The sequence below is a fragment of the Meles meles genome, chromosome 1 (assembly GCF_922984935.1).
Source record: "Meles meles chromosome 1, mMelMel3.1 paternal haplotype, whole genome shotgun sequence".
Lineage (NCBI taxonomy): Eukaryota > Metazoa > Chordata > Mammalia > Carnivora > Mustelidae > Meles > Meles meles.
In genome coordinates this window covers 4,817,471-4,835,782 of record NC_060066.1, presented here as the reverse complement: position 1 = coordinate 4,835,782, position 18,312 = coordinate 4,817,471, and the positions used below count along the sequence as shown (strand labels likewise).

The 18,312-nt window shown below is 50.5% G+C and overlaps 1 protein-coding gene across 2 annotated transcripts in view; it reads right to left on the bottom strand.

Annotated features, from left to right (window-relative positions):
- FAM135B (family with sequence similarity 135 member B) overlaps window positions 1–18,312 on the bottom strand; it is a 278,770-nt gene that overhangs the window by 86,083 nt on the left and 174,375 nt on the right. For both annotated transcript variants that reach the window (XR_006815335.1, XM_045981336.1), the window contains exon 4: window positions 6,615–6,754. Coding sequence is in view for 1 of the 2 variants with exons in the window: in XM_045981336.1 (XP_045837292.1) it covers window positions 6,615–6,754 (140 nt within the window). In the remaining variant the exon portion in view is untranslated. The remainder of the gene's footprint in view (window positions 1–6,614; window positions 6,755–18,312) is intronic.

Genomic DNA, 18,312 nt, shown 5'->3' with positions numbered 1-18,312 from the left:
CATAGACACATTTTGTTCAGTCTGCACAAAGCTGCAAGTTGCAACTCACAAATTGCAAACATTCAAACATCAGGCAACTTCCCATTTCTGTCACAAGTCTCCAGCTTCTATTAAAAAAAAAAAAAAAATCCTGGATCTGGCAACACAGGGCTGCCATCTAGAAGCCCGCTTTGGATCAGGCTCCTTGCATGCACGGACAATCCCCAACTGGCCTGTGGCCAAACCCCCCTGGCCATTTTCTTGCCTCGTGTCCACAGTAATCAGTCACCATTAAGGGAGAGAGTAGTCTTAATTCGTTCTGGATTCCCAGCTCCTGGAATAGAGCCTGCCGCATAGAAAGTATTCATGTATCCCGAGGAATAAATAGAGCTCTTCTCCACCCCCACTCCTTTTGGGTTTTGTTTCTTTGCAAATGTCCTCATCCCACAGGGGTGGAAATCTCTTACCCAAAGGCATCTCTGGAAACACGTTCCTGGTTAAGCATAACTCAGCAGAGACATATGGATGGAATTTATCTTTAGGTCCCCAGGGTTTTAAAATTTGTTCAAAAAAAAAAAAAAAAGCTTTTAAAAGTTAACATTTTGCTGGATCCAAGTGCTATGAATAACTTCCGCTTCTAGCTTTGTTTTGCATAATCGCAAACCTTGCTTCGTACACACAACCCAAGCAATGGAGCCTCTTGCCACCCGTTCCTAGGAAGTGAGGTTGGCAAAGGAAGGCCACCTAACCACCTCCTGAGCATGCTGGCTGGCAGAAATTCACTGCAAGCTCGTTTCAAACTTGCTGAAAATCCCCTGGAACCGGGAGAGGAATCCCGGGCCAGGATGAGCTGCGGCTAGATTGAGCCTGGCTACTTTACTGATGTCTCAATAATTTAATTCCAGGAGGCTCCAAAATGAAGTCACTGGCTTCACTAGCCACCCAATTTGCCCTTGGCTGTTGGCTGTCCTCCCCTCCCTCCAAACACACACCCTCGTGCATGGGCACATGGAGAAGGCTACACACACATGCACACATTTGCACATGCAAACATCCATGAACACTTGTACGTGTGCCCTTCCATTGCTCTGTCCTACTTAGTTAAAGACATCACCTCCCTTTCAGAGCCAATGTCTAGCACCAGCAAGCCATGTGGTATATAGCTCTGGACACAGTAACAGAAGCTAGTGTTTGCAGAGGAGCTCCTGGGAGTTCCAATGCCCATTCTATCTTATTCAATGTGGACGAAACCGTGAATTCAGAAATACTGTCTCCATTCCCAAATGAGGACCTTGAGGCTCAGTATAGTAGCGAGCTCCCAATTCAGCTCTCCCAAGGTCAACTGGTGAGTGAGGCCCACGGCCTAGATTCGGTCAAGGGCTCATCTGCTTCCTTGGCCTTTCTGTGCGGTCTCATCTGAGTTGCTGGGGTATGCATTCTCTCCCCGGGTGGTTTTGACACCCCTCGTAGTGTGACTCTCGCATCTTCCCCCCATTCTCAGGGTCTCTCCTGAGCCACAGCGCAGCCCGGAAAGAAGGTAACAGTGGAAATCAGTCTACCTGAGTGCCATTCTTGGCTCTACGCTGGGCCAATGAACATCCCTAACTTGGTTTTCTCATCTGGAGGATGAGGGTAAATATGACCTTTATTCTTAGATAACACTGTTGTAGCTTGACTAAGAAGATGCACAAAGAGGACTGAACGCAGTGGACGAACAAAGACCATGCTCAACCAATACTAGTTATAGTTATATCTGAATTCCTGGGGGACTTCCCCTGCCCTCCCAGGACCCTCCTTGTCCTGACTCCACACACAGGCCTGCATACCGCTCGTAAACACAGATGTCCTGGTCAGGCTGCCTGGGTTCAAGTCCCACCTCTACCACTTGCTAGCGGCATGACTTCACTCCAGTTACTAAATTCCCCTACATCTCTGTGTCCCCATCTGTAAGACACATCACAGGACTGTGGTGATGATCCGGTGAGCTCTCCCAAGCAAAACACTCAGCCCAACGCCACACAACACACACCTTATAGCTGCAAGGCGGTATTTGTGTTAAGATCCTGAGGGTGTTATCACGACTCAAGCTGGATTCCTACCACTCCCCAAAAAGAATCGGGTCTTCTTCTAACTACCCTGGACTGTCCATGGACCCCAAGCCCATTTCCTGGCCAAATGCAGTCAACGCCCCTGACCTTCCTTGACTACAAGATGTACCGTGTCCCCTCTGCTTAACCTGAGCCCAGGTCTATGGGCTGCGCTCGGCTGAAACACAGCTCCCTCTCCCCACCCATCCCCACCGTGCCTGCCTTTGCCGTGGTGCCTACCAGCACGCATGGACCGGAGCTCTGCCTCCATGCTCTGGAGCATTGGGCCCCACTTTCTCTATTTCCAAATCCCAGATCTCCTCCTCCTGACTCCTGAGGGCGCCTCAGCACAGGTAAGCTATGGTGTTCAGCGAGGCACCTGGGCTGTGTGTTGAGTCTTCAACACTCCTGTCCGGCCTCGCACCAGCGCCGTCTCCTACCCCACCGGAAATGATGTTTCTTCCCCAGATCCGCCGTCCACCTCATAGCTTCTCCCTGCCCTCAGTATGCTCCCCGTGGTCTCGAAAGCTCTTCACGGCCTCCCGTGGAAATTCCACACATCCCTGGAAGATTCACAAGTCTGAATCAACTCCCTCTGCCTGGCTCACTAGGTCTGGGACGGGCTCAAGAATCTGCGCTGTGAACAAGTACGCAGGGTTTCTGGGGTGTGATTATGAGAAGGGGTCACACTTCGAGAGATGCTTTCTTTTTTTAAGCCTATAAAAATGCAATCTTGCCGAGAAAGACTTTTTGGTGTAATCTGCTCCTCCTCCTTCTCAGGGCACCAAGCATCTTGCTTGGTGAGAACTTCCCTCTTTGTCTTGGCTGCTGGGAAGCTCAGCGCTGACTGTGCCAGCTGCCGTTAGCAATGCCCAGGGCCCCGTTCGTGTATTTTGGTCTATGACATTCATCCCGGGCTCCCAGGCTTTTCCGCCCCCTTTCCATGTTTTTTCTCTACTCCGGCTAACTCTGTGGTTCTTTTCCCCCTTTTACTAGTCTATGCATTTGTGAGCCTCCCAGGTTCTCTGAGTGGTTACAAAGAGCGTATGCAAATGAAAGAGTCATCCTACTTTCACACTCACTCTTCGCAACTGTCATGGAAACAACCTATCGTAAGCCGTAAGCTGGGATGGCTTCTGTCCATGGCCGTGTCTTGCACGGCCCGTGCCCTCACTGTGCAGACACGATCTTCGTGTCTGCATTTCCCACTGCATGGGCAACTGTATGCTTGATGGGTAGCCGTCAGATGACTGTCCGTGGCCACAGTGTGGGTTGTTGCATGCGGGAACACGAGCTCTGGCCAAGTGGCTATAGGCAGTGTTTTGGTGGTCAAACACAGGTCGTCATGAAAAAGAGCTAATGACTCCATTCTCAGTACACAGTGTTTATGGACGTATCTAACTAACTAACTGTCACTGACTGGGGCAGCATTGTTTGCCACTGCCTGGTTTACCCCCATGCTGCAACAAATCACTGGCTTATAGAGATGAGTGACTCGGTAGAGGAAGCAATGTGCATCGTCACAAGGACTCGCTATTCAACCTCAAAACCGAGGCTTGTTACAACCTCACCTGAGCTGAACTTGGACGTTGAGAAAGGCTACAAATCACTGGGGTGGGAGCACGTAGTAAATTCAGATGACAGATGATGAAGACACCCAAGCAATGTCCAAACTCAGCCTCCCAACACAGCTGCTGCCCAGAAGGGCTCTGAGGTCAACGTGGCAAATGACAAGGGTCCACGAGAAGTAAACCGGCGTTCTCTTGCGAGAATCTGGATGAGCCGTGTGTGAGTCCACGGCCTTGTCTGGAGACCTTGACACTCAAAATAACCTCAGCGCTCCCTTCCTAAACTGGGCAGGAAGGAAGCGGAGGACGCTCTCAAAATGAAGACTACGTGCGGCTCAGGAAAGTGCTCACTCACAAGGGGGTGGGGAGGGGTATGGGGAGCCACAGACGAGGGCCGGGGCGTCAGGGCTGGTCACTGCAGGACGCCTGGGCTGCCCCGGGCCAGGAGACATAGTCAGAGGGAGTGGTTATCGGAAATGGGGAGAAAGCTATGTGGAGTGAGCCCCCTGTCCTACGCTGAGGCCTTGGCTAAACATTTAACAACCGGGTCTCAGAAGGAAAATTAAAAACCCTGATTGGCAGCATTGCCGATTTCTCTGGTACAAATATTTCCACCACAACCGATTTCCAGCTGAATGGGACATCGCTGAATGGGGAGGTGGAAAGAGACGTGTACCTTTGGCTCTCACAAGCCAGGCTTCCGCACACAGGACAAGCAGCCCTCTCGGACCCAGCAAGGAAGGAGCCCGTGGAAGGATCCCCCTCTCCCCCCTTCCTTCCAGTCACCGCCAGGCCTCTCACAAGCTGAACCCAAAGAGAGACCAGAAGGTAAGGATACTCTGAGGCAATGCATACAATCGGCTCTGGGGTCCAAAGCAGGTAGGGAAGGTGGGGAGCAGTGCACCAGCCGTCAGGAGACCGTGGGCACAGCTCACGGGAGCTGCTTTGGGTTTCCGGGATGTCAGTTACAGACAAAGCATTCAAGGTCACTGTGATGGCGCAAGGGAGACGAGGCTCAGGGTAACTGAAGGCTAACAGGGCACCCTGGAGATACAGGTTTCTGTTTGGAGAGAAGGGGGTTCCAAAGGCCCTGAAAGGAGGGATTCTGAATTGAATTTGTTCATTCACCAAGTCATCTGCTCACGCTTGCTGGGTGTCTCTGACCGAGTCCGATGGCAGGCACCGGTGTTGCAGAGACGGAGAGGAGACTGCAGCCCTGAGAAGCTCACAGACTGGGAGGGGGTGAGGGCAGGATCTAAGATAAACATCGTGCCCTTCCACCTGTCACACCAAATCAGTGGCTCCCACCAGCAAGGATGAGCCCCGTCTTCCCCCCTGCGCCGACAGCACTCGGCCCGGCCTCACCTATTCCTCCAGCTTCAACTCCTGCTCCTTCCCTCCACTCGCGGTGCAAGTCACCTTGGCTTTATCGCTTTTGCTGGGGCACATCAACCTCATTCCCACCTCAGGGCATTTGTCCTTGCTGTGCCCTCCCCCAGGGATGCCGTCTCCCCGAGCTCCTAGCACACCCAGCTCCTCGGCACTGGGAGCTCACTCAGTTCTGACTTCTCCCTGCCCGTCCCTTGTCCTCCAGGGGATAAGCGTCATCTTATGTGAAGGTCATTGAGTAGGAACAGGAGCTCCAGGTGATAGGGAAGCAGAAGCCTTGCAGTCGCCCTGCCAAGCACTCTCTTGCACGCTGGTCCAGTGTTAGCCGCACAGGCCCTCCAACGGGGGTGCCAACTCCCAATCTTGGGCCCCGGTGGGTGCTCCTTATAGACGAGTAAGCCGAGCGGCAAGCACTGCGAGGCTCAGGGACATGGTGGCCCATGGTTTACTTCACTTCACTGTAACGTACTCATCGAGCAGTGAAAATACAAGCCCCAAGACACCAGGGATATTTTCTTATTCTAGCTTTAGTCCCTAACAGGTGCTAGTCAGTACTCTGTCCGTCTCTGAGGGATAGAGAGATGATAAAAGGATGAAGAATGAGGGAGAGTTTTTCTCCTCCGGCCACATAATGGGACCTGGTCACCACCCAGACCCTGAAAGACGTGGACAGAAAGCCACGGGGCATGAGAGGAGGAAGATGTCACCTGGCCAGCAGGAGCCGCCGTACACACCACTTAGGGAATGTAAGTGGGGGACAGGCCTCTATTCCGACTTTCCTAAAATGGGACTGGACTTCCACGTCATTCAAGGTCTTCTAGCAAAACATGAGCATCTGGGCTGTGGGGATGGGGGGTGGAGGTGGGACTGGGCAAGTGGGGGCAGTGACTGAGACGTCAGATATTTCTTCGAAATACGTTAACCTGAGGAATAGAGAATTTTCGATCAAGTTTCCTACCAACAGAATGAGATCCCCAAGGTCTATGGGCTTTTTCTCAAGCTGCCCACCCCCTCTGCATGGGGTGCCCTTTCCACTTCCCTCCATCTGAGGGACTCTGAGTTTGTGCATCTCGAAGCCAGCTCCTTGCTGGGACCATTGATGCCTACATCTCTCCCTCCTGGGGGCCCTTTGTTCATTTGAACATTCAGCCAGCATCGGGCACGTCACCCACCAGGGCACTGCTCTCTATCCCTGTGTCCAATCCCTCAAGGGTAGAGTTCTTGCCACCTTTCCTGTCGCTTTGTCCCCCAGCCAAGGGCCCAACACAGAGCCCCACACAGAGCAGATACCCAGTGGGTGTCTGCTGACTGACTCCTTGACAGAGCCCCAGAACCAACAATCAAATGGGCACGTGAAGAATGAACGAAAGCGTCAGTCAGGGAGCTGATGGAAACTGCTCAGAACATGGCAGGAGGAAGTATATGGATAAAAGAAAAAGTATGAAACGCATAAATAAGTAAGTGTGTGGATTCTCTAAAGTCATGAATCCTGTCGGACTTCGGAGCAAATCTATGGCTTCTCCTTCACTTCCCGTTTACCCAGCTACGGATACAAAAGCCCTTGTGGCTGGCGGCAGATCGCGTGACTTACCTTTTCTCCATCTAAGAGCAAATGAGCCCGGAAGAGGACGGCGTCATTTATGGAGACCTCTTCGTTCCTGTACAAGATCTGAAAGACCCTGCTGTGCACGGCGTTCTCATGGGCATAGGCTGAGTGCAGGCTGCTGCTGTCTGCAAAACAAGGAGGAGGAAGAGCCCGTGAACTCCAGGCCTGTCCCGTATCTATGGCCTCCTCCAGTGTCAGTCCAGCTCCAGGACGGTAACGGCCCCCAAACACGTTGTAGTGTCCAAACATGAAAACCACAGAAGAATGACATCCCACCCTATAAAGATTTCTGTTGCGGGAACTAGCCAGTCATCTCAGAAGACCCTCATTGATTCCTTACAAACCACGTGATCTGATCTTGCTGTGCGCTGCTCCTTGGTTAGAAATCAGTGCCCACTCAAATTCTCACCTACTCACATGTTCCCTCCTCTGTGAGGCTTTCCGTAATCCTCCTCTCCTGAAATCAGGGAGGAAGTGAAGAACAGAGAAATAAAGACAAACACTTCTTTTCCTTCTCCAAGGACTTCCTTGTACCCTCAGAATCTCTCTCCTGAAAATGTTGTTCACATAACATGTAAGATGTGGCGAACACTCTGTCTTGAGTTTCAGGTTAAGTGAATTCTAATGGTATTAGACATCAAGTTTTTAAAGGACCTTGTTCAACTCTTGTGTCTTTCAAAGCATTCCAAGTGTACCCTAATCCCTAAACCCTGTCTGCACGTTGAGTTCAACCTCAGGGAGACACGTCTGTCTCATGAGGACGAGAGACTTGCCTGTGTCTGCTGATCAAGTTATGGAAAGCAAACAGGTGAATTTCTCAGAACCACTTAACACACAGACTGCACGTTAGGGAAAATATAAAAAACATTCACACATAAATAATGCTAATGTTCTCATTAACATTCTCAAATAAATAATGCTAATAGGTAACGATTACCTATGCTTAACATGGCCAGCCGTGCAGTACTTTGCAACTTCTAACATGCATTCATGTACGTTACATTTTCTTAATCCTTCCAGGAAATTGCTAGGGAAGATTTCACTACAGATGAAGAGAACCACGGCTCAATAGAAGAGGCAGGAGTCTTGGTATTTGTATGTGATGAGGCATCATGAGAATTTATCCTCACGTCTACCTATGTAATAACCAAGAAGCCCCAGGTGAAGGAACAAAATGTACCCATCTCCTAGCAAAGAGGTTGATCCTCTATAAGTCACCACAGGAAGAAAGAAATGGCATGTTTGCAAAGAAAGCCCAGAAAATAACAGGAAAAATCCATGCAACCAGCAAAGAAAAATAGCTCAAGTGCCTTGTGCATTGTCCTCAGATGCCTTGAAGAATCCTAGGGAGACGGGAACAAAGGGTCGCTCTCAGCCCCCAGTGCAGAGTGACACCCAAGCTAACACCTGCCTTGTAGCTTCAGCAGAGGGAAGAAAAACGTGTGAAATCCCAGGTCGTTACCAAGGCTGCTCAGATGTGTCTGCTCTAATTTGCACTTCGTCATGAAGGAAAGAGAATTGCTAGGCTAATGCAGACCTATTTAGACCCGCTGGATTCAAATTGATGTGGCTTTTAAGTAGAAGTGATCCTGGGGTGCAGATGCCTTTCTGTTTTTATTTGCTGCACCAGCCCTTTCTCTATCACTGTCAAGGCCTAGTTGATCTATCAGCCAGCCCGACACCGTGGCCGAGGATGGATAGGGTAACGACTCTGAAGGCCAGAGCGGCACTGAGCCGTCTAGTACCAGGAGGGACAGCCAGCAAAACAGTTCAATCACCGGCCTTTCTGGGCAAGTGACATCACCCCTTGTAACCGCAGCTTTTCACGTGAAAAATGGGCATATCCACCCTGACCTCCTGGGATCCATACATACATAAAAGCATAAAATAAATCAAGCTCCTAACACCAGGTACATACTGAGTGTACGACGTGCGGTGGGATGACTCTTTGTGCTTAGGAAAAGGTCTGAGCATCTTCTGTTGAATACAGTTCCACTGGCCACATTTTCTTTTTTAAGATTTTAAAAATTTATTTTAGACGAGAGAGAGAGAGTGAGAGAGAGAGAGAGTGCGCGCACACATGGGAGCAGGAGAAGGAGCAAAGAGAGAGAGAGAATATCAAGCAGATTCTCCACTGACCACAGAGCATGACGTGGGGTTCGATCTCATGACCCTGAGATCACGACCTGAGCCGTCATCAACCAATGAGCCACACAGGCGCCGCTCGCTGGCTGTATTTCTATGGCAGATTAAACTCCTCAGACTTTGAGCAGATTGACAAACTAGACCATGATTTCACAGATTGCCAAATCCCAAAGTGCCCCCATGAGGCCCAGTATGAGGCATTTCCCATGCTCTATGGGACTTCCTGTGTCCTTTTCTTATCACTAGTAAGTAGGGCATAAAGCAGAGGTCTTCTTACAAGGGCAGGCTCGCTGATCACGGACACCCTCCAGAGCTGTGGGCATCACAGAGATAATGCTTGCCTCCTTCATCCCCATGGGGAATCTTCCCTCAACCGTGACAATGCACACACTGATACCTCGCCCATTACTTGGGTCCCTCTTCCTGACATTCTGAAGGAAATGTGGCTTTCTTCTCCTTGGCAAGGCCTCTTCCTGGAATTTCTAGTCCCGGCTCTTCAGCTCATTTCATGGAGCTCCCCTTAGAGCACTATTCTGGCTCACCCTCCTTGTATGGGTCAGGCACTGGACACCCAGAGACGAGGAACGCGCATGTTCTCTCCACCTTAGAGACCTTGGGGACATCCAGGATGATGCCCTTTCTTCGTTGAGGGGTCAAGAGCCCTTTCTTCGTTGAGGGGTCAAATCTTTTTAGAATGCTTTTACTTACTTGGTAACTGGAGTTCCACTCATGGGGTCCATTCAGAAGGTATAGACTAGAGTCTCCCCAAATATCTATCTGCTTCTGTGTGTCTCAGGGTTGGTACCACATGTAAGTATGTGAAAGGACAGCTGGAAATTTAAGGGCAAATGAAATAGTGGCAAGAAGTTGGGGGAAGGAAGACAAAGGAATGGAAAGGGAAAGCAGATTACACAGTGTAGGTGCTGTTCATCTGGGATGGACGCCCTGCCCCGGAGGGCAAGCCTGCAGCACTCCTGTGGGCATTTACTCTACTCCAATTCCAAGATCATGGCCATGGCTCTGCCGGCACAGAGGGGCTCCCCGGAGAATCAGGTTTGTGCTCAACAGTCAAAACTCTGAGGAGACTTCTTCCAACCCTCCAGGCCTGGAAGCAGCTGGGTGAGATGTGGACAGCTGACCGAAGAAGATGCTGAGAAGCTATCACTGAATTTCTTCAGACTGAGGCTGTATTCCAATGTGAGGGCCCTCCAATACATCCGAGCTCACAGGAGTGGAGAAGCCAAGTTAGACTAAGAGCCACTCAAGGTCATTCACTCACTCTCTAATAAATAAAATCTTTAGTCGGGGGCGGGGGCACCTGGGTGGCTCAGTTAGTTAAGTGTCTGCCTTTGGCTCAGGTCATGATCCCAGGGTCCTGGAATAGAGCCCTGTGTCCAGCTCTCTGCTCAGCGGGGAGCCTGATTTTCCCTTTCCTTTCCCCCCTGCTTGTGTGCGCTCTCCCACTCTCTCTATGTCAAATAAATAAATAAAACCTTTTAAAAAAATAAAACAGGACCTCCTTCAGTAAGGCAAACTTCCTTTCTCAATTTGCCTCCCCACTCACACTTTCTCACTGTATGGCCTTGGGCAACCTGTTAAATCTGAGCTTAAAGAAGGCAAGAGTCCTGCCCTGCCTAAATTCCACAATGAATCTGAGCCTCAGATGAGATGAGGAGAGTATGTTTAACTGTAAAATTCTCCCAACCCGAGCAGATTTCCTAATTAGACGAAGGTGATAATCATTCTTGATGCCAGTTGGTTCTCTGGCTATTTCTAGGCAGGACAGAAAGTCACCTTGAAGCCAAACTTTTTTTTTTTCTTTTTCCTAATCGTTTCAAAGAATAAGCAGAAAAGAAAAACACCTTGAAGCAGATGTGCACCGTTTCTCGAGAGAATGACCAGAAGGACTTCCCGTATCCCTTCAGTGTTTTCTGGCTGGTAGTACCAGGGAACACTTCCTGTGAAGCTAGAGAGATATGACATGTCCTTCTGTGATTCCATCCAAGCTGTTACACTCCTTGGAAACACATGTGACAAGAGGACAAGTGAAACAATCCACACAGGGAAGGCATAACCTCTGGGAGCCAACAGCCAAGGCTCTGATGACTTGGGAATTTGCAAGTGGGGAGACCCACTGGACATGCAGACGTCACCCAACCCAAGATGTGTTAACATACTGTGGATAAGGCACTCCTGTTTCCTGGAACTAAAGGTAGCTTGTGGAAAGCTGGGCTCAAGGATGACAACTCCGGCTGTTCACCATGGCCCAACGGTTCATGAGTAGAAGGGCTGGTTGGGTTCCATTGTGAGCTAGAAAGTTCTGTGGATCCATCTAACTCGGCACAAAGGTTGTGCTTTGAATAGCAATGGCTGAGCATGTAAATGTCACCTAAAAAGTGACCACTGGAAGTCCTGAGGCAGGGTCCCCAAGCCTTATGCAGATGACTGGACCAGCAAGGAGCTCACCATTGAGGCTACAGACTTCCTGGAGCTCTAAAGGACCCTTCGACAGAACACCCGTATCCCATGTGAAGCCCCAGTAGCAAGAGACGGATCGGGGCTAGGTCCTTCCCCGCCTGGCTTTCAAACAGGATCCCATTTCATCGTGTAACCCGCAGCTCCTCAGCCAATATGAGACGGGGGAAGCGGGTTAGTGGGTTGGCATTTCTGCTAACAGGGCACTTAGACACAAAAGCACTTCTGTGGGATATCCGGCGAGACGCGGATGTGCTTGCACCTTCAGTGTTGGGAGCACGTCATGCTGCTGACATCAATAAAAGGCTGTTGTAGTTGTCATTTGTGTTGCCATCTGAAAAGATAAAAATGCTTCCCTTGCTTTCTACTTAACATATGGGATGCCCATGGCATATTGAACACTTTGCTTTAATAAACAAGGATATGAGTTTATGCCTTACCCATACTCCCAGATTAATATGTTTTTGTGGCTTTTGCTATAAAACATGCTCACATAGTCGTTAAAATCTTATTAATCACCTGCTATGTGTCAGGTCCTATGCAAGACGGTGGAATTCAGAAATGGACAGTCAGAGTCCCTTTTGGGGTGTATCTAACTCGTACACCTGTCCGTGGAGCAGGGCATGGGCAACCCCTTGGTTCACTTCCAAGGACCTCTCCCGTCTGAACGCATTTCTCATCTCTCCAGACACACTGCGTGACTTACAACATCGTAGCTGGCCTACTTAACCAATCTGAACCGAGCTCCAAGTTACGTACAACAAACTGGGTTTGAGCCCAGACGTTGTTATTTATTAACTACATGGTTTGGAAACATCACTTCTCCATAAACTGTAATAAATACAGAATTGATCATGCATTGCAAATCGCTCCATAGACGCTAGCCTGGGATTGGCTTGAGTTCTGGCTGCCTTCTATCCCTCATCTCACTTGACCTTGGGTATGAGAGTCTTCATTTTACTCAAGAGAAAGCTGACGATCACAGGTTAAGTTGCATCCTCAGCATCAAATACAGTAGACGGTGTGTTAGGGACTCCGAATCTCGAGCTTTTGTCTCATCCTTTCATTCCTAAGTTTGTTTATCACTCGTAGGTCCTATGTCCATATGGTGGACAAAACGCCAGTCCCTGGTGATGCTACAACAATGGCAAGGAATTTTCTCCAACATTTAGTCCAGCATTTCCCAACTTCGTTCTATCCTCGCTGGACTCACATCACTCCATCCCTTGTGTTTTGCAGAAGGGATGCCCTAGGATGATAGAGTGTTGGGCTGTGCATACCATAGTCACTCAGATATGCAAAGAATCCATCCATGACGTCATTACTAACGAGTGCAGGGGCAGGGGGAAGGGAGAGGCGTGGTCAGAAGTTTCTGAGTGCCAGCAATAGTTCCTGCACCCAGGATATGCGACTCCTAGCCTACTCCGCACAAAGAATCAAGTGATGCAGCAGACACCAAGGCTTGGCAGAAATTCATGTTTACAGAAACTAAACCAAGGAAGGCAAAAACAAACAAACAAACAAAAACCATCATTTAACCTCCTGGGAATGAACAAGGGCCGTCACTGCAACTCAGCAGTGAGCTTTCTCCCACCTCCTCCGAGCAGGCTTAATTCCTTAATTATAACCATGGCGACCTACCCACTCGAGGGAGCCCGGTGAGACCAGCTCTTGATAACACTCTGTTAGCCAATCACAGGCAGGGCTATGTAATCTCAAATGTAAAAGGCCAGCACGTCACCTCTAACAGACTCCAGGGACCCAGCCAGCTTCCCGCAGATCTGTCCTAACCACCGGCCAACTATGGCTGAGCCCAGGACACAGCCTCCTGCCTTTGCAAGGACAAGAAGAGGATTTGAGTGAAACGCCATGTGTTTGCCCTGGGCTCCGCTATCGGCCCACGGTGCTCCTATGAACAAGGAACATCCCCGAGTGTGAGCCTCAGTTTCCTACCCTGTGAACTGGGGATGAGAGAGGACTCCTGTTGCAGGGCTGCAGGGATTGAACAAGAGGACCTGTGAGAGCACCCAGCATGGGGGAGGGGAGGGGGCGGGGAGGGTAACATCTTGCAAGTGTGGCTATGTGGACAGCGGTGTGTCACAGATGTGACTGTAGAAAGGACTCACAACAGAATTTTACCAGCTGCTAGTAAAACACTTGGGGAAGCTCAAGGGGGATCTCCAAGTGCCCCCAGCTCTGGGGAGAGAGCAGGCTTGAACCAGGGCAGGGGCATGGCTTGCAAGGATGGAGGAACACGGAGAGTCTCCTTTTCCTCACTGAGCGATTTGGGGTGAATTTTAACGCCCCCAGCCTCAGTTCTGAGCAAAAATAACAGTAACTATAGCTTTTTACTGCTGGCCACCTTGTTTCCCCTGGATCCCATGGGGGGTCTCCTCCTGCACCGCCCCCATCTCTGCACTGCAGACCCCCATGCGGTCTTGAACCCACGTCTTTCCTCCTTTATGGGCTCTTCTCTCTCCCCAGGGGGCCCTAGCCACCCCAACACTGCACGTACCACTTAGACGCTGAGAGCTCTCAACTGTGTGACGCCAGCCCCATCTCTCTCCTGTGTGGCTGCGCACGGTCCCTTGGCCCCAAAACATTACTCCTTCAATGTCGGATACACACCCTAAACTTAACTTACACGCCCAAGACAGAACCTCTGCTTTTGTTTCCCAGATGTGCCTCTCCCCCTGCTCTTAGCCAGAGCAGCACCACGCTTCCTGGTCACCTTTGATTTGTCCTCTCACCCCCTAGCCAGTCATCTGGAATCCTGCAAATTCACATTCAAAACGTGGTTCTGATTAATCTAATCCCTTCTCTGTCGTTTTAGGATTTTCTCTCAATATTGAACACGCTTCTACTATTACCACGCTTGGGTCTGTTAATATAAAATACAAGCCGGTGCACCATCACCCCTCGTGGCACTCAGAATAAAAACTGCGTCCTCCGTCAAGGGGAGGGCTGAGCACAGAGCCAGTTCTGCGTGAGGTCTCCTGGCTCAGCAAATATTTATAGAATGTGTGGCTGCCCAAAGCTCCGAGTGACCCAACCCCTAAGACTTTGGCAGCGGCATTTCATAAACATTTGTGGAAGCGGGCTGAACCTCAGCTCGAGCAGCTAGCTCCCGAGGCTGGCTGTTCCCTGCTACAACTCACGATGCTCTCACTGCGAGCAGCAGGTGCTAAGTTCACCTGAAAGGCACAACGTGCGGATTTCTGAGAAGGGTATAAAGCCCCGTTTTGTAATCCTGAAACCCATTCTGTTTGTAAGTCATCAGGAGAGAGCAAATGGGAGACAAAGCGCCCTGTTTATGTGATTCAGACTTTTCTGAGCCATCTGCCCCAGCCATATGCTTCCCAAGGAGAACGACGAGCGGCCACAGTTGGAGCTAATCGGATATTTGTGGGAGCTGCCGTGACCATGCCCAGGCCCAATGATGGGCCCCGATATGTTCCCAGGAGGACAGAGCCATTGCCCAGCCCACAGTGACCTTGGCCTTAACGGGAAGCCACAGCTTGCAGGAGGCAGGTGTGACTTGCCACAACAGCAAGAACCCCACCTCCCAGGGTCAGCACTGAGTAGCTGAGAGCAGGTGGTCACTCTGCCCTCTCCTTCCACAGGGACGGAGGGTCCCTCCAAAGGGAGAGGCAGCTCTGCTGCCCGGGGCTGAGATACGACTGACCAGTCCAGTAAGATCAGCAGCCTCAGCCCCCTCCTGCCTCCAAGGGCTGCCCCAACCCTGCCCCAGCCTGAGCCATGAATCAGTGGAGCTCTTTCCCCTCACAGGACATTCTCGCCTGGACCCTGTCCTCCTCTATCTCACTTCTCCCACTGGACTCCTCCATCCTTCTCATTAGGGCGCACACCTGGGCCGTGCCTGTAACCGGATGAGGGGGCCGGATATTCTGAGTCTGTGAGCACAGGTGCCCACCCACCGGAATCCATGCCAAGAGGAGTGATGAGCGGAATCCTGCCCGCCCTCTGCTGTGCACGTGTACCGCCTTGATTTAAGGACTGGAGGGATGTGAGGACCTGGGGGAGGGGCCAGGCCAAGGAGCCAAGGGGGCGGGGTGCCTGGAAAGTTTAGGGCAGGGGCTACAATGACGGCTGTGCACACTAGAAGCCCTGGCAGAAGGCCACTCCTGATTCCAATGAACCAGGCACCTTCCCAGCACGTGCAGGCCAGCCCAGCCATCCTCACTGAGACCTGCGCCTTCATCCCTCACCTCCTCCCCAAACCCCAGCCTGGCCCAGAGTAGTCTGAGCTGGTCCTCTGGGACATGGATGCTCCTGCGTATCCCCCTTCCTTCCCAGAGCTCCTTCTCCTGCTGCTGGACGTCAGCGGCAAATGCCACAGAAATGTAGTTGGTCCATGTGAGGACTTAGGAATGACTCCAGGGCCAGCGCTCCCCTCTCCAACTCAGCCCTCCTTCAACAAGCCCTCCTTGAGCACCCCGGGCTCTCCTGCTGGCCTGCCTGCCTTTAGAGTCTCAGCCCAGCTGGGGATCTGGATCACGAGGGGTCATCCTGACTCAGACCCGGCCCCCGCCGAGCCCGGTAATTGACCTTCAACTCCACACGCAGCAAGTGCAGGACGGAAGGGTTCCCAGGACACTCCCTGACCAGGCCCTGGGCTCCCTCTTCATCTGCACCTGCCCCACCAGCTCCTGCCCACAGCCGGACCATCTCGGGCACAGCGGGAGTTTAGACAGCAGCCACCAGCTTAGCTGGAACTGACACTTCAGGGAACAGGAGCCCAGGGGCCTGACGCCAGAGTGAGCCCTCTCCGTCCCTGTGACCGATTTCAAACGCTCTCGCTGTGAGCAAGCCTCCTCTGACGGCCACGGCTTAGAGTGAGTGTCCTCACCTCTGGACCCCATACATGTACTCTTCGAGCCCGCTTAGCATTCAGAGGGTGCTGTCCTTCGAGCCACTGCTCGCCCACACACGTACATGCACGCACACATGTGCGTGCACACACACACACACACACACCCCGCTCATCAAACGTATTGAGAATCCAGGGCCCGTGCAGGACTAGACTCCAAACAGCCCCTATTCTTAACAAAGACCATCATCATTGTGTTTCCTTGACTAAAGGTTGTGATTCCCTCCGTCGACTCACCTGTCACAGATGATCAATACGGTATGTCGGTCAGTCATACAGTTCTGCTGAGAAGGTGTGAGGAGCACTCGAGAGATTCTTTAGGCTGCTTGGCCATGGCGGGGGGCACAGTGAGCATCATTGTTCAGTGCTCTAATCACGTTCTTAATTCTGGATTTTTGGTCAGGAGCTGTTAGCTCATGGCGACTTCCACCATGCCAAATACGAGTTCTTCCTCATCGGACCTGCTTGGCATAGTGCTTGCCCCAAGTGGGTAATATATAAATATATGTGTATATATATAAACATATAATTATATACTTATATTTATATACTTATATATAATATATTGTGTATTATATTACCATATATTTATATATTATATAATAATAATGTGCTTATAGAATAATAATATATATTATTTTTATATATGTTTAAAGATTTTATTTTTGTATTGAGACAGAGAGCGTGAGCAGGGTGAGGGGCAGAGGGAAAGGGAGGGAGAGAATCTCAACCAGGCTCTACATTGAACGAAGACCCTGACACAGGACTCGATCTCACGACCTTGAGTTCAACCTGAGCCGAAATCAAGAGTTGGACGCTTAACCCACTGAGCCACCCAGGCACCCCAGAAATATTTTTTGAATACTCTTTTTCCCCGGACATTTTTCCCCCCTTAGCTTTCTACTTTTCATCCCTCAAGGCTTATTATTTTTGTCCCTCCTTTGGAAGTTCTCCCCCTCGGAAGCCCAGCAGGGATAGCTGACCCCTGCCCTGTCCCCGGCACATTTTGCACCAGCTTGTGGAGGACACCCGTCGTGCAGAGGCACAGCTCTCAGTGTTCTGTAACAAGACTGAAGGTTTCTCTATGCCTGCACAGTGCATTGCTCACCGCTGTGCTCCTGGCATCTAGCAAGGTGCTTGGCATAAACGGCACACAATTAATATTCTTTAATGAATCGAAAGCCTCATTTTCATCTCAAAATCATGCCTGTGTCTCAATGACCTTTCAAATGTCACCTCTTTCTGGAGATGTTCCCATTTAGTGCAGTTACAAGAAGGCAGGTTCCCAAATCTGATCTGTATTCAAGTTCAGACGCTCCATTCACTTGTAAATTACTTGTCCTCTTAAGCCTAAAGTTCTTCATCTAAATAAATCACGAGACCCTCTTCTTCCAAAGGGCCATTGTGATTGATAAGACAAGAACTGGTGTAGTAGTAAGAAGCACTTTGTCTTTCTCACACCTCTGTCGTGCCCCATATGGTCCACTTTCTACTTATTCATCTTGGAATCACCTTACCCCACCTACATACCGCCAGCTTCCCCACCCTCTATAAGCTATGTGAAGGCACAGACAATAGGCCGGTCATTTGGGTCTTCCCAGTGACCAAGGTGAGTATTTGAATAAACTAAATGCTCAACAGGAGTCTAGCAACATAAGGGTAAGGATATCCTGGGGACTGTGATTACCCCAGTCCTTACGAGGGAAGGTAGTTTTTCCCTTTTCATCTCTGAGCTGCTATTCTAAGTCTGAGAATCCACTCATTCAATAGAGGGGCTGATAATGAAAAGAAAACCACATAGTTCTATAAACCCATTTCACAGATAGGAACCAGAAGGCTTAGGAAGATGGAGACTCCCCGGCAGTGAAACCCAGTATCCAGCATCCCAGTCCAGGGCCCTTCCTTCTGCCCCTCCCCGCCCTGCACTGATGCCCACTGGGGCACGGAAGGACCCTCGCCAAGGATCTCTCAATGCCTTTGTGTCTGAGAAATTTCTGTAACCGGCCCCTGAAAGTCAGAGCAGCACCTGCCTGGGTGTCAGCCAATGCTCGGCCAGTCGGCTCCGACATCAGCGCACACCTAGCCTAGTCCTCAGAATCACTTACTGCAGCTTTAGAATCAATCACCAGATGGCCTGCTAAGTCACGTTCATTCGTCTTCACATCCCCACCT